This window comes from Drosophila rhopaloa, unplaced genomic scaffold (genome assembly GCF_018152115.1).
Source record: "Drosophila rhopaloa isolate 14029-0021.01 unplaced genomic scaffold, ASM1815211v1 contig_115, whole genome shotgun sequence".
Taxonomy (NCBI): Eukaryota; Metazoa; Arthropoda; class Insecta; order Diptera; family Drosophilidae; genus Drosophila; species Drosophila rhopaloa.
The window spans coordinates 15,549,501-15,563,841 of NW_025334990.1; the positions used below are offsets into that span (position 1 = coordinate 15,549,501).

At 43.7% G+C, this 14,341-nt stretch overlaps 4 protein-coding genes across 4 annotated transcripts; 1 reads left to right on the forward strand and 3 right to left on the reverse strand.

Moving 5' to 3' along the window:
* Nucleotides 1–92: 92 nt before the first annotated feature.
* Nucleotides 93–9,233, reverse strand: LOC108049221. The gene is made up of 6 exons (XM_017130338.2): nucleotides 8,455–9,233; nucleotides 3,778–4,768; nucleotides 2,960–3,412; nucleotides 2,300–2,902; nucleotides 1,142–1,268; nucleotides 93–1,083 (listed from the first exon to the last, which is right to left on the reverse strand). The coding sequence occupies exons 1-6, from the start codon at nucleotides 8,485–8,487 to the stop codon at nucleotides 699–701; spliced, it is 2,592 nt and encodes an 863-aa protein (XP_016985827.1). The 5' UTR covers nucleotides 8,488–9,233; the 3' UTR covers nucleotides 93–698.
* A 617-nt stretch (nucleotides 9,234–9,850) lies between these two features.
* Nucleotides 9,851–10,406, reverse strand: LOC108049257. Its single transcript, XM_017130382.1, has 2 exons — nucleotides 10,178–10,406; nucleotides 9,851–10,127 (listed from the first exon to the last, which is right to left on the reverse strand). Exons 1-2 carry the CDS (start codon nucleotides 10,391–10,393, stop codon nucleotides 9,933–9,935), a joined length of 411 nt encoding a protein of 136 aa, XP_016985871.1. The 5' UTR covers nucleotides 10,394–10,406; the 3' UTR covers nucleotides 9,851–9,932.
* LOC108049256 (membrane-bound transcription factor site-2 protease) lies at nucleotides 10,077–13,004 on the forward strand. Its single transcript, XM_017130381.2, has 4 exons — nucleotides 10,077–10,288; nucleotides 10,821–11,141; nucleotides 11,198–11,626; nucleotides 11,778–13,004. Exons 2-4 carry the CDS (start codon nucleotides 11,067–11,069, stop codon nucleotides 12,789–12,791), a joined length of 1,518 nt encoding a protein of 505 aa, XP_016985870.1. The 5' UTR covers nucleotides 10,077–10,288; nucleotides 10,821–11,066; the 3' UTR covers nucleotides 12,792–13,004.
* LOC108049258 (LYR motif-containing protein 2) lies at nucleotides 12,937–13,631 on the reverse strand. The gene is made up of 2 exons (XM_017130383.2): nucleotides 13,470–13,631; nucleotides 12,937–13,258 (listed from the first exon to the last, which is right to left on the reverse strand). Exons 1-2 carry the CDS (start codon nucleotides 13,506–13,508, stop codon nucleotides 13,025–13,027), a joined length of 273 nt encoding a protein of 90 aa, XP_016985872.1. The 5' UTR covers nucleotides 13,509–13,631; the 3' UTR covers nucleotides 12,937–13,024.
* Nucleotides 13,632–14,341: the final 710 nt, after the last annotated feature.

Below are 14,341 nucleotides of genomic sequence, written 5' to 3' on the forward strand. Positions count from 1 at the left end.
AATTAATTTTAATTGATCTAAAACCCACAATTCTCTCATTAATTGTACTACCTTAACCACTCGCATTTCCTTTTGATTTGGTGTTTATTTGGTAATTCTCTTTTTGGGTAAATGTCTCACAACAACTATTTTAACTCTAGGGTAATGTAATGCGATGTTCAGTAGTCAAGCCTCCGATCTGCCTATATATGTAGCCCCTCTTTGTTTTCCTGCGACGCGTTGGGTCCGTTCTGATATGGGCATGCGACACCTAGAACTATAGTCGGCCTATATAACCATCTAATCGGGCATGGAAATATGCCATGCAAGTCCCATTGGCCAGAGCATGATCGTAACTATCATATTATAAAGTTATATACGGGTATTTGTAGTTCATGTCTTATTAACTCAGTTCTTTTTGCGCAACTTTTGGTGCTCAGTTGTTGGTTGGTTGTTTTTGGTTTCTTCGTTTGAATCTCATCTCACACATCCGTTTGCTGTTTGCTCAACCGAAGGATAACAAGCGATTGGGTGCGAGTGGGCATGGTTTGGATAAGAGTAGGATGAGAACGTTTCGGGTAGTATTAATAGTAACTGGTAGAATCAGCAATATCGGTGAGGCATTCGAACTCTGAAACTCAGGAACTCAACTAGTATTTGATCGCTACTAAAATACGATTAACTAATGGGTCAACCAACTAATGTCCAACCACCCATTCCTAGGCCTCCTCGCAGTCCTCCTCCTCCTCGCGCTGGACGAACAGCCGGTGGTTTCGGGCCTCCAGGATGGACCACACGACCAACGGCGTGCAGCCGAGCACCATGCAGGATCCCATGCAGTAGAAGCAGATCTCGTAGTCCCCGGACAGGTCCCTCATCAGCCCCGCCAGCGGAGGCACCGAAATGGCCCCGATGCTCTGGAACATCCTCACCAGTCCGTAGCTCGAGCTGATCCTGTCCGTGCCAAACACATCCGCCAGCAGCACGGGCATCAGGACATACCAGCTGCCCAGGCACAATCCGTAGACCGCAGCCGACAGACCAACCAGAACCAGAGTCTTGGCGAAGGGAATCGTGAGCACGGCACATCCGGCGCCCAAAATGCTGTAGATAAAGGAAGTGTACCTTAATATGGATCTCTCAATTGTTTGAGTTCACTCACCACAAGGTGTAGGTCTTCTTGCGATCGAAGAGCTGCAGGTCGCACAGCCAACCCAGTCCCAGGCGACCAATCAAATCCAGAACCGCGCTAATGGCCACCAGGTAACCCGCCTCGCTTTTATTGTAACCTGAAAGGCACGGAAAAGAACATTTTTATTTTAGTTTAAAAACTGAGATTGTGTGTTCTCATTTTGCTAAACTTATGGGCAGACATGAAACAGGGTCAAAAAAATAATCAACGTAAAAGTAAAAAATTTCGATACAGATTTTTTTACAAGACATCGGAAACTTACAAATAACTAACATGAAAATGAGTCAAAATTTTGATCAACGTTAAATTGAAAATTTTGAATGCAGATTTTTAGAGAATCGAATCACAAGTCTTTAGAGGTATGCCACTTTGGAATCGGATTAATTTTAGTCAAGTTATGGACTCTGGAAGTCCAATTTTGAGTCACTGTATTACAAGACATCGGAAAACTAGAAATAACTAACATGAAAATGGGTCAAAATTTTGATCAACGTTAAATTGAAAATTTTGAATGCAGATTTTTAGAGAATCAAATCACAAGTCTTTAGAGGTATGCCACTTTGGAATCGGATTAAGTTTGGTAAAGTTATGGGCTCTCCAAGTCCAATTTTGAGTCACTGTATTACAAGACATCGGAAAACCAGAAATAACTAACATGAAAATGAGTCAAAATTTTGATCAACGTTAAATTGAAAATTTTGAATGCAGATTTTTAGAGAATCAAATCACGAGTCCTTAGAGGTATGCCACTTTGGAATCGGATTAATTTTGGTAATGTTATGGACTCTCGAAGTCCAATTTTGAGTCACTGTATTACAAAACATCGGAAAACTAGAAATAATTAATAATAATTAATTAATGGGTCAAAATTTTGATCAACGTTAAATTGAAAATTTTGAATGCAGATTTTTAGAGAATCAAATCACAAGTCTTTAGAGGTATGCCACTTTGGAATCGGATTAAGTTTGGTAAAGTTAGGGACTCTAGAAGCCCAACTGAAGCTGACCTTTGTAACTCTACAAAAATTAAGTGTTTTTCTTAAGGTAAACTAGTTACAATTAACTTTTGAATATAATTTAAAGATTGGTAAATACAATTTTAAACTAATCTTATCATTCAAGGACTCACCTATGGAGATGACGTGAGCGGGCAGGTAGTACAGCATGTAAGGACACCCGACGGACATCAGGGTGACGGAGAGGCACATCAGGATGAAGCTCGGGTCCTTCAGCAGGCTGATGTCCAGGTACATCTCGATGCGCTCGCAGCAAGTGCGTGGTCCCTGCTCCTCGTCGTCCTCGTCATCCTCATCGGCGACGCCATGGCAGTCGCCATCGATGGACTCCACCAGCTGGGAGTCGAGGATCCCGTTCTCGGCCTGCTCCGGCGGCTGCTGCTTGAGATCGCTGAGGTTACTCACCGGCGTGGGAATCTCCATGCTCTTGCTCAATCCTCGACTGACCACACTTGGCGGCGAAAGGGGCTTCTCCAGGTGGGCCTGGATCTTCGAGATGACCTCATCGTTGGCGAAAACGTTGCGCCGACGACGACTTCCTCGATTCGAATCCGTGCCGGAGTGTTTGCGGTACACCCAGGTGGAATCCGTGCTGAGATCCTCCACAGAGTGCAGCAAGCCGGAGCTGCGCACCTTCTTCATGGGCTTAATGAAAGTGGTCTCGCCAATGATGTCCTTCACCTCGTCGTCGCTCTCCTGAGCCGATTTGTCATGTGCTAAGGAATATATCTGCCTTAATACTCAGAATTCTGTTAAGGATTCAACTACCCCACCTGGCTGTTTGCTCGCATAGTAGTTAAGGTGGTTCTTGGACTCCTCCAGGAATAGGTGCTCGATGAACTTGTCGCTCAGCTCGTGGCCTGTGCCCACCTCGCAGGTGTCCAGGTATGTGGAGGTGGTCAGGATGCCCGTGGTGCTCGGGTTGATGTCCTCGTTCAGGGGCTTCGCGGTCTCCTCCTGGCCCTGACCCGAATCCTGATCCGTGTAGGCACTGATCGGGCGATACAGGGTGGCCGAGAAGCACACGTGCAGCATGCAGACGCCCAGGATGAGGATGGTGCCATGGAAGCCACAGCTGTCCACCAGGTGCTTTATCAGCACGGGCAGAATGAAGCTACCAGCCGCCGTACCCGAAACACAGATCCCATTGGCCAAAGCGCGGTGCTTGTCAAAGTATTGCGACACTATCACTATTCCAGGAGTCGTCGAGAGTCCTCCACCAATTCCTGTGAGTACAAATCAAACAGAAAATGATTTATTCATTACTTATTAAATCTTAAAATAAAAGACGCTTCCATTAGCAAAAAAATAAAACCTTTATTTGAAAAACCTAATTAATACTAATGAAATATTTATTTTCACATATAGCTTGGTGAATAGAAGATTAAAGTCCCGGGGCTCAAATCAACCGATGAAAATGAGAATATAAGGAATCTTTTGAGATATTTGTATAATTTGTATTGTTTGAGTAATATTTTCAAGGCCTTCGAAGGTGTTTTTTTTAAAATCACTTTTATAAATAATATTTGATTAAATACAGAAGGGACTTCATAGTTTTAAAGTCAATTTAAATAGAGTGCACTCCACCCACCTGTGAGAATGCCGAAGGTGAAGAGCAGGTGCAGCAGACTGGTGGCAAAATAGCTGAGGATCATGCCCATGGCGCAGAAGATGCCGCCCACGAAGACCACGGCCCGGCAGGAGAATCGCTGGCACAGAGCACTGGACAAGGGGGCGAGGACCAGACAGAGCGCGGAGAGGATCGCCGGGATCCAGGAGGCCACCGTGGCCGTGGAGCTGGGAAACGTCTCCATAATCTCCACATACAGCACGCCGTACGATTTGACCAGTCCGGCCACCCAAAATTGCACGGAAAAGGCACCGAAGACGATGAACCAACCGTAACCGCCATCCGGTGGCTCCACATTGCCGCCACCACTTTCCGTTGTGGTCGTCGAGGAGTCGCGATCCTTGGCCACCGGCTTGCTCCGCTTGGGAACGGCCACGCGATCCCGTTCCCGCTCCTTGGCCCGGCGGACGCACCTGCTCCGGGCCGTGTTCAAACCAGATCCTGATCCGGAACCCGATTTCCGGCTGCTGCGCAGCTCGTGCGACTTGGCGATCAGCGGACGCGCCGTGATGCTGGACACGGTCAGCAGGTTCTCGTTGTCGTCCTCCTCCAGCTCGGAGATGTGGTGCTCCAGCAGGCTGGCGTGCAGGGTCCTCGGGCAGCATGGCGTGTCCAGGCTGAGGGTGGCGGGTCGTCGCATCGGGGAGGCGCTGGGCGAACAGCAGCCGGAGCGGAAGGCGGCGGGCAGACCCATGGCCTCCAGGTGCTTGCCATCCAGCTCGGTGGGCACGACGATGTCGGGCAGTGGGGCCGGTGGCGCCGACACCACCGAGAACAGGGAGCCGCACTCGAGGCCACCGCCCACTCCACCGGCGGCCACGCCCACGCCCACGCCCGCCCCTCCGCCGGAGCCCTCAGCCGGATTCGTGTCGAGAAGGCGCCCTCCCGACTCGTACTGGACTCCACCAGCTGGGTCCGGTTCACTCGCGCAGTAAACCGATCCCCGGGAACCCTAAAATAATTGTAAATAATACATTGGGTTTATTTAGAATCTCATAGGAAATAGTTTAAAGAAACTAATATTATTATTTATATATTAAGCCTGCCTATATAGATTCCTACTTTTAAGCCTCATAGTTTGTGATATTGTTTTCTGGACCATCAGTATATATACTTTATTTCCTATTCTATATACTCTTTATAGATAAAGTATAGTAAAATGAGTAATTTATCAAATTGATATTAAAGCCACAAAATAAAAACCTGTAAAATATTTTTACTTTCCAAAGTACATTTTTTAAAATTCGAAACTAAACTGAATTTAATTGATTAAAAATTTATTGATATGTAATGAAGAAACTAAATTAAAATAATTTCAAATGTTTTTGGTTTAATAAAAAAATCTTAAGCAATCAAATGTTATGATAGTGGGTCACTTTGTACTTTCGATTTAAGTACAAATTAATTCAATATAATTAATTCCCTTCTTGCATGACCTTTTTGCTATTTATACCAAAATAACAACCAGCCCAATTGCCAAGTTAAATTGCAAAAGTATTTATCAAGCACTAAATATTACGAGTTAATGTCGCAAAATTTGCATGCATCGAAAAGTCCGACTCCATTCCGTACCATTAAAAAATGGGTTAACTTGTCATAAATCCGGGCCTGTTGACAAATCGACTGGAGGCGGGTCAAGGAAGCAACAATTTTAGTCCAATTTGCCTTGCTAAGCGAAATGAGAGGGGCGCACGCGAACTCCAGACTTTCAGACGATGTCGCTGCAGCGCCCTAATATATGCAATACGGTTTGTTTAATTGAGTTAACATCCAGTTTTTCCCCCGTTTTCCCGCTCTTTTGGGGTCCGTAATTACCCGCGGACCGTGCGGATTTTCTCGTTTGCCTACATTGTTATATGTACTTTGTTAAATCGATGCCAAGCTGCAGGTGCATGCTGTGCCGCTTGGGTTGGCATGACGTCTGGGAATTTTCCATTTCCATTTCCTTTTGTCTGCGGGAAGTGCCTCCTGCTCCTGTTCTCCCCCGCAAAAACTGCTACCTTCGGACGATTCAGGGTCAACTGCAAGGTGGGGGGTGGCGGTCTAGCCTGTGGTTTATTCTTTTTTTCCTAAAAAAGGTCTTTCTTTGTTGCCGGAAATTGATGGGGGGTTCGATTGGCAGCGCAAGGGAAGTGGGTTAGTTGCTCCACTCCAAGGCTGATGCAATGTTCGAACCGAAGGCTAGTGCTAGCAAATACCCGGGGTGATAAGGCTGAATGGAAAGACGCCAAACTTTGCTAAGCCCTCGAATTGGCAAGCAAGAAATGCCGATGTGGTATGTTGATCTACGATATAATCGAGCTTATACCTTGGCTGAAAGTTGAATATGCAATTTTGTGAAATTATTTTTCATGACCTTAGGGGTCGGTTAAGGTTTTATTAAAAAACACCGTAAGGAATAGTACTTTACACAGGTATCGAAGCACTTTCATAATTAGTTTGCTTTACCTGTTAAAAAATATTTATGTGTAAACGTAATCTAAACTCGTCGAGTCCCACATCCTCAATAATTCACATTAACACATTTCCTAATAGCTTTTCTTTCCGTAATTTGTTATCCAGCCCACACCTATTTCTGCGTATTTGCACTGACGTATACGTTATATGATATACCGGGGAACAACCAACATCAAGTATGCGACGCGTAAGCCCATCGAGAGGATGGGTTGGAGCTCATCGCTAGTTTTACACATTGGTTTTGTGCGCAGGTTACGTATTTTACTCCAATTACTTTTTTTTCGATACATAGTCTTTGAGAATTACATAGAAAAAATAAATTAAAATAAAATCCATTTTCATCTTAAAATAATAAATTTGTTCAAATGCAATAAAAATAATCCGTAATGCCACAAAATTTTTATACTGCTACGTTATGCAATGATATATTTTGCTCATTATACTAATTAAAAGGCAGCTTATTGGAGATTTTAATGTTCCTTATAATCCATATTTTCCCCAAAATTTATGATATATTTTCCCCAGTGGACTTTTCATGGCGTGTGTCGATTTCGGTGAACGTGTGCCGCTAATGAACTGCCTGCCATATTGATGGCGGAAAATAACCATGGCGAATGGCAAATAATAGGCATGCAATATTCAAAGGCGAATGCATCGGCGTTGCGACACAGCTGACAGGGCTAATGAGGATTTGGCCAACTCTTGGCATTTGGCAGCTCCCTCGCAAGAGCATGAGTCAGCACAGCATCCCAGTTTCAGCCCCGTGACCTTGTCGAATGTCAGAGGCCGCCATTGTAGCGTATCCTGGGCGCCAGGACCACCGCCTCCTCCTGTCAGCTGGAATCCGGCTTAAGTTGTCAGGAAGCTTTCGCTGGGGGAGCTCTGCAATCGCTGTTTGTTTTCAATTTCCCAACATTTCAAGCAGGGCCTTGAAACGGCCCGGACTTAATGAAACGGAAGAACCTTCCCCCGGGCCAAGTTAGTGTTAGTGGCTCGTGTGTGGGTCTGAACGATAAGCGGTCAAGGTGAGGGTGGCCTCCAGTTAGTTGATTAGTCCACTGGTTGGGGTGGTGACCACGCACCACTCGCAACTTGTTGAGCAAAGGATATAGGCCAGTAATTGAAGCCCTCTCTAATGATTGCTATTAGTTGGCAAAAGGCCTACAAGTAGGCCACTAAGTTTACGCAATCAACAGGGCGCAGCATTCACCGGAAGAAAATCTTAAGCTGTTCTATATATCATATAAATTGATAATATGTACAAAACTAACACTTATAATGCAATAACACATTGTTTGATTTATAAAATCCACTTTTGTACCAGGGGAAAAGTGTATTATTTAACTTAAAAAGTTGTTATACACTTATTTTACAATAAGTATGCGTTAGAATTTAACTACATTTTTACAAATCAAGTATTATTTATTTTCATAAAAATAAAATGAAAACTAATTAAGAAAATGGATTTTTAAAATGATATCTTAAATAAACGTATAATTATGTTTGATCAAATAGTCATTTAATTATAAACAAGCGATGAGGATAGAAACAGAAAAATTATCTTTCAAAGGTGTTTATCAACGAGCTAACTACATTAATTTATAATAATACAATGAATAAAAACCTATTGTTCTTCGGGAATTGAAATGAGATTGTTATGATGACATTCACTTATTATCATTAACCATTGATAATTAACTAATGTTTTACACAGCAAAACCATTTATATAATAATCAGTCCTAGCACTTCCATTGTAATGTTTTATTTTCCCAACCAATTTTAGCCAAGTTTCTTTGTTTATGGCTGACCATTTTAATGTGTATGAAATGTGCCCGAATATAGCCAACTGCAAACTGCATCTGTTTCTCCAGTCAGGGCCACGCATTGTTTACCTTCTTGTCCCCATTTTGATAGTGATAATGATGGATGCGCTTACGAAAGCCAGCCATATGTGACGTTGACCCATTCTCGTATCGCTTACAATGTTTACCTAGTCGTAACTTAGTTTGTTGGCTCATGCGCATGCTCACCAAAGGACCCCAAACTCCCAGCTACCTCAATAAAGTTGCCATTGGCCCACTCCCCCGAAATTTTAAAAAGAAGAAGGGGTGTTTCTTGACCTTCCCAATGGGAATATAAGGATATGGGGATGCTGCACTAGTACTAGTCCTACTACTCACCTGTAAATGCCAGTCACGCTGTAGGGACGACATTGGCGTCCTTTACTAAACGTAAATCGCCTTTGATGTTTCTCTTGTTGCTCGCGCTGTTGTTGTTGTTGCTTGGGGCGTTGTTGTTGTGCACCCAAATGCATTGGGTTGCCTCTGGATTGGGTCCTTAAAATCCTGAAGAGCTGACGTACGCGGGCCTTCACCGGTTGGCCCAAATTGGTTATACTGCTACTGCTGGTTCTGCCGCCGCCCCGGCTCCTTTGGCACTGAATCCTTTGCGGGTTCGTCTTGATGGGTATTTTTGATCGAATTTGATATACTTCCCTTTTTTTTTGGGGGGCTTCCTTGAGGAACTTGTATGGGTTTCCTAGGGGCGATATCCTTGCTGCTCGGGCGTCATGATGCTTTTGATAAGACACAGCTCGATGGGTTTCCCTATTTGCCTTTGTTTATGCAGCAGCTGTTTCCGCTTCCGCTTCCTTGTCGCCCCTTTCCGTTTCCGCTTTCAGCACAAGCGCACTCTCTCACTCACTCTTTGGCGAATATGCAGTTTTTGGAACAAATCGATATGGCTATATGGGGCCAGATTCCAGCTGAAGTCTTTTGTATTAAGTTTACCCAATCGCACGGTCCAAATGGATCTTCTTAAGTAGATAAAGCTGCCGATAATACGTCTTGAATTTCCCTGAAGCTGGCCAACACTTTCTTTGAGTGGGGAAAACCCTTTGCAAAATCCTTTCTTCGTGAAGACTCTTCGTTGGTTGCCCGGTTTTCGGCGGATGCGTCTGTTCTGCTGCTGCTCAAGCTCACGACTGAACGGATGGTTTTCGTGTCCTCTGGAGGACCGTGGCAAACTCAACTCAACGCCAGTGGTGAGCTAGGTGGAGGTGGGTTTTTTCTTGGAGCGGGGAAAACCAAAGAGAAAGCGGCTCTCTCCTCCCGCCGATTATCCTTTATTCGTTTTGTTTTGCTAGGCACTTTTGGCCGCTTGTTGCCTACAATGCCACCTCCCCAATGACCCCCTACTAACCCCTAATATCTGGCAACAGCTGATAAATGAACCTGTATGGCGTTTATTAGAAGTTAAGGAAACACATGATTTTGTTTATCAAACATTAGTGGTACTCAAGAAGGGGACTGTAAGATAATTTTATGACCAGAACAGAAGTCATATTAAAAAGTTTTGCAATATTCAAAGATTGTTTCATGCGTTATATTCCATAAATGATTACCTTTAATACTCTTAATAGCTGATTTTGGTAAAACTAGCAAATATATCACAGCCCAAGTAATTTTTTAAGAAACCTACTAAAGTAATTTATTTACCATTTGTTTTTAAACTAAAATCAAAGTACTGATCAGAAAATCAGAGTAGTTCTTATTAATGTTGTAAATTTTTATTCATAAGTCACAATTTAAGTACACTACAATTTTGGAATCTAAATAAAGTACATTAATACATCAATAATTTTGCATAATTCATACAGCTAAGCGGTTTCTCTGCGGATCTGATCCAAACTTTTGGTCATGTGCAGCGCCACTCCAAGGAATATGAAGCTGATGGCGACGGATGCGAAAACGGCTGCCGGGAGATTCTTGAATAACCACTGGAGGATCATTGTGTAGACTGCGATGGCCATGATGAGCAGGAACATGTATGGATATATGAGCCACTTAATCAGCTGCAGAACGAAAGAATCTGGATTAGATGTTCTATTACGAGGGGTACTACCTTCCAAACTCCTATGATGAGCAAAACTGAGGCCAGTGCATAGATGGCCGATCCAGTGGTCCAGACAATCTTCACCGCCTGCGAAACGCCCGCCATGCTGGTCATGAAAAGGTAGCCGGCAACCACACCTGATACCACGGATATACAGGCCATTATAGAAACCACCACCCGGCTCTTCGGCAGAAGTCTTCTATACGTGAATTCGTGTTCGCTCATCTAGATATTGCTGGTGAATTTTTCGTGTATTTATTCATTTTGCTGATGTATTTTAAATATGTAAATTCGTTATGTCATGCTTTGAAATTTTTGATTTCTAAATTATTTTTGCAACGCGAGATTAGATATTGATTATCGGTGTTTTCATTAAAAAGTACACCAAAGTATTGTTAATTTTAACAGAAATTTAATCGTTGTCTATAGTCGGGCGATATTAAATATAAAATATTTATTATAAACTTGTCATTATTTTTCAGAGAAGTAATTTCTTTTCTTATTAAATAAATTAACTTTTCCTGATTTCAAATTTTTTGCGCCCTAGACTTATCGATACTTTAAACTTCAATCGCTTTGCCGACCTGTCCACTAAATCGATTACGATAAGCTTCTAGTATTTTTAGTATATGTTTAAGTTATTTTTACGCAGGTTAATTTGCGCACAAGATTTCCAGACGTGATTAATGCTGATTTCTGGTCTAGGCCTTAACGTAGCGCCAGTAATTGGAGTCGGAACCGGAGGACTAAGATTCTGGAGAGGATTCTCTGTCGGAACAGGAGGACGAACAGCCGCAGGTGGTGGTCCTGCAACCGCAGATCTCTCCGCCGAAGGAGGTTCCAATCCACCTGATTTACTCTCTTGAAACTCCAATGAACTCTTAAACCCGCACAAATCATGGATCCCTTAGTGTTCTTAATAGTACTGGCTTTGATCTATGGGGTTCTGTACTTCTTCGACCGGTTCTTCAAGGTGGGTATCATTAAGGCATTCATTTTACATCCTAACAATCCGGATTAAACCCGCAGAGCTGCATGCACTACCCATACGATGCCTTCCTCAAGAACACCGGACTGAGTGTGAATTTTATGAGCCTTCACTGGCACACAAGTGCCTTCAACAGGACCCTTCTGCGCTGGGGATCCGCCGGGAACAGCTGTACCCGCAGAGTCTTGCTCACCAGCTTCAATATTGGTGTCCTGGTCACCTTCTCGCTGCTCCCCATTGGTCTCATTTTGCTCATCACCACCATCTTCAGTAACGGCGAGCAGGACAGCTCATCCTCGCCCGTTGGGGTGCCCGTTCAGCTGGAGATCCTGCTGCCGGGCGTCAACCTGCCGCTGGAGGAGATCGGCTATTACATCACCACACTGGTGCTCTGTCTGGTGGTCCACGAGATGGGACACGCCCTGGCCGCCGTCATGGAGGATGTCCCCGTCACCGGGTTTGGGATTAAGGTGAGGTTTGGGTTGGGAATGGCCTTAGAACATCAATATTTTTATTATCCAAAGACTAAACTTATTCATTTGCTCGAACTTATCCAAATTTAAATATTTTTGATCACTTAGCTTCTGAGAAATTTTAATATATGCGATTCTATTATTCCAGTTCATCTATTGCCTGCCATTTGCATACACGGAGCTCTCCCACGACCACCTAAACAGCCTGCGATGGTTCCGCAAACTGCGAGTTCTGTGCGCCGGCATCTGGCACAACGTTGTGTTCGCCGGCGTGTGCTACCTCCTCATCTCAACGGTGGGCATCACTATGTCGCCGTTGTACGCCTACAACCAGCACGTAGTGGTTACCGAATTGACCAGAAAATCACCGCTGCGAGGAGAACGTGGCTTGCAGGTGGACAACCAGATCACCCAGGTGAATGGCTGTCCGGTGAACAGCGAGGAGAGTTGGATGGCCTGCCTGCAGAGCTCCCTGAAACTCAAGCCGGGCTACTGTGTGAGTGCTGATTTCGTTCAGCTCAATGACGAGAGCAGTGCCATCTCGCATCACAGTATTGATGGCCAGCTGCAGTGCTGCGATGAACTAAATCCCAATGTGAGCTGCTTTGAGGTGGTGGAGGATGCAAATGGGGACGTGCCCGTGGAGCTGCCGCAGCACGTATGTTTGAATGTTCGCCGCACCCTAGAGGAAGTTACCGAGCACTGTTCTTCGGGAGTATGCAACGAGGGCTTCTGCCTGCGACCGCTGATACGGAATACCACTGCCATAATGACGTTCAAGCGGCAAAATTCGCTTGGAGAGAAGCTGTCGCCGGTGATCTATGTGGGTTATCCGTGGGACGTAACGCGGACGGTGGATGTTTCGGCCTTTGTGCCGAGGTACTCCTTCCTGAAGGCCGCCTGGCCGGATGCCTGGCTGCTGCTCCTGAAGTACAATGTGGTATTCAGCATAGGATTGGCCCTGATCAATGCCATCCCCTGCTTCGGCTTCGATGGCGCCCACATCACAAGCACCGTGATACACAGCTTCCTGGTGGGTCGCGTGGATCAGCATGCCAAGCGGGACCTCATCTCGGTGATCATCACCAGCGTGGGCTCCCTGCTTTTTGGATTGGCCCTGCTCAAGGTGGCCTGGCTGAGCTTTCTGCGACCCCTGCTTTAGGAACTGATACTGATAACTGATAGATGGAACCAGGGAGTCCAACTCCCTCCAAAGAAGCTAGACTGCTAATTCACCTCCACGAAGCACACACGAAAACACAGCGAATAGTAGCGCCTCAAAGATTCGATAGCTTTTGTCATAGTCCTTAGTCTTAACTCGTATTTATTTTCGTACGGTTGTCGAGCTCAAAAATATAAAATCAAATTAAGCAGAGGTTGGTTTTAAGAATGTTCCTATTTGCCCTCGCTCACCCCGCTTAACTGGAGGCTGGTCTTTAGTTCCGTGAGGCTTCGTCTGCCATGTTGGAGGAGCATTTTGATGGCCACCTCGTCGCTCTGGTGGCGATTCGTGTGAAAGTCGTGACGCGCCCAGGAACGCAGCTCGAGCTGGCTGTTTTTGTCCGGAACCTGGCGAATGGTGCGGAAGATGTCCCGGTAAAGCTTCAGGACCTCCTGGCGCAGCATAAACTGGGAGGAAATGATAATACATATAGTGCTCTGAGTATGAGGTTCCAGTTTTGGTTTTATTAGCCTGATTTCGGTTTGGTTTGTCTTTTTATTCATGAATATAAAAGCATAAAATCTTATTTAATTAAATTCACATAAACGTTATATTAACTGATTTCGAAATCAAGCAAATGGATTTTTAAGAACTCAAAACTTTCAGAAATATGCTTACCTGCTTTAAACTAAGAGCTGCTTTGGGTACCTTGGACATTTTAGAGTTAATATATTTTGTTTCTTTCTATTTGTTGGTTAAATTATTAAGTTATTCTATAATTCATAAATTTTTCTTGTCATTTTCCGTAATTTTCTGTAATCAACAAAAACAAAACAAGAACAGCTGATTGTCAGCTGTTGGCCTTTTAGAGATGAGCGGTGTATTTTTCATAGGTTGAACTTAAATACGATACTTTAGCAAGACAGTAAACAACCGTTACTATTTAAATATTATGATTACATGATAATGAATAATACATTGTTGCTTAAAGCAACTGGTTTTAGAAACAATTTAAACATATTAATCTGGCAGTCGATGGAATTTATAAAAAGCTAAGAAAATGCCTCGTAACTGCTCTAGTCTTTGCATTAACTTATAAGACCCTGAGAAGTACCAAAGAAATGCTGATATAAGTGGCAATTAATTTAATATACTACTTGTTCGTAATTTCTGTGCACTAACGAAAATATATGTGGCTTATAATCTGGGTGTTTTAATTAATAAATAAAACCAAGTTTATTTGTTTTTAAATACCATTTTTATTACATTTGTCTTATCTTTTGAGAGTAAAATATGGCTGCACCTCAAATAAAAAGCTATGTTCGGGGTTGGGAAAGGGAAACAATCAGCAGCCAGAAGTCAACGGCAATTAATGTTTAAATTGCAATTTTCATCAACTGTCACTAATGAGTCAGTCGCCGAAATAAAATAAATTGTTGTAACGTCTTAACAAACTAATGTTTTTGTGCATTGATGCGGCGTGGGAAAGAAGGAACTAGTGACATCCAACACTAAATTTATCTGGCTCGTGTTCAATTTAAATTAAATTC

Bases quoted from the DNA above. Each gene is read 5' to 3' on its own strand.
- LOC108049221 (XM_017130338.2), bottom strand. From the start codon at position 8,487: ATGTCGTCCCTACAGCGTGACTGGCATTTACAG. The intron at 4,769-8,454 runs GTGAGTAGTAGG...CAATTATTTTAG, and splicing joins AGCGTGACTGGCATTTACAG to GGTTCCCGGGGATCGGTTTA. The intron at 2,903-2,959 runs GTGGGGTAGTTG...TATATTCCTTAG, and splicing joins CTATGCGAGCAAACAGCCAG to CACATGACAAATCGGCTCAG.
- LOC108049257 (XM_017130382.1), bottom strand. From the start codon at position 10,393: ATGAGCGAACACGAATTCACGTATAGAAGACTTCTGCCGAAGAGCCGG. The intron at 10,128-10,177 runs GTAGTACCCCTC...TTCGTTCTGCAG, and splicing joins TCATCATAGGAGTTTGGAAG to CTGATTAAGTGGCTCATATA.
- LOC108049256 (XM_017130381.2), top strand. From the start codon at position 11,067: ATGGATCCCTTAGTGTTCTTAATAGTACTGGCTTTGATCTATGGGGTT. The intron at 11,142-11,197 runs GTGGGTATCATT...TTAAACCCGCAG, and splicing joins TCTTCGACCGGTTCTTCAAG to AGCTGCATGCACTACCCATA. The intron at 11,627-11,777 runs GTGAGGTTTGGG...CTATTATTCCAG, and splicing joins TCACCGGGTTTGGGATTAAG to TTCATCTATTGCCTGCCATT.
- LOC108049258 (XM_017130383.2), bottom strand. From the start codon at position 13,508: ATGTCCAAGGTACCCAAAGCAGCTCTTAGTTTAAAGCAG. The intron at 13,259-13,469 runs GTAAGCATATTT...ATTTCCTCCCAG, and splicing joins CAGCTCTTAGTTTAAAGCAG to TTTATGCTGCGCCAGGAGGT.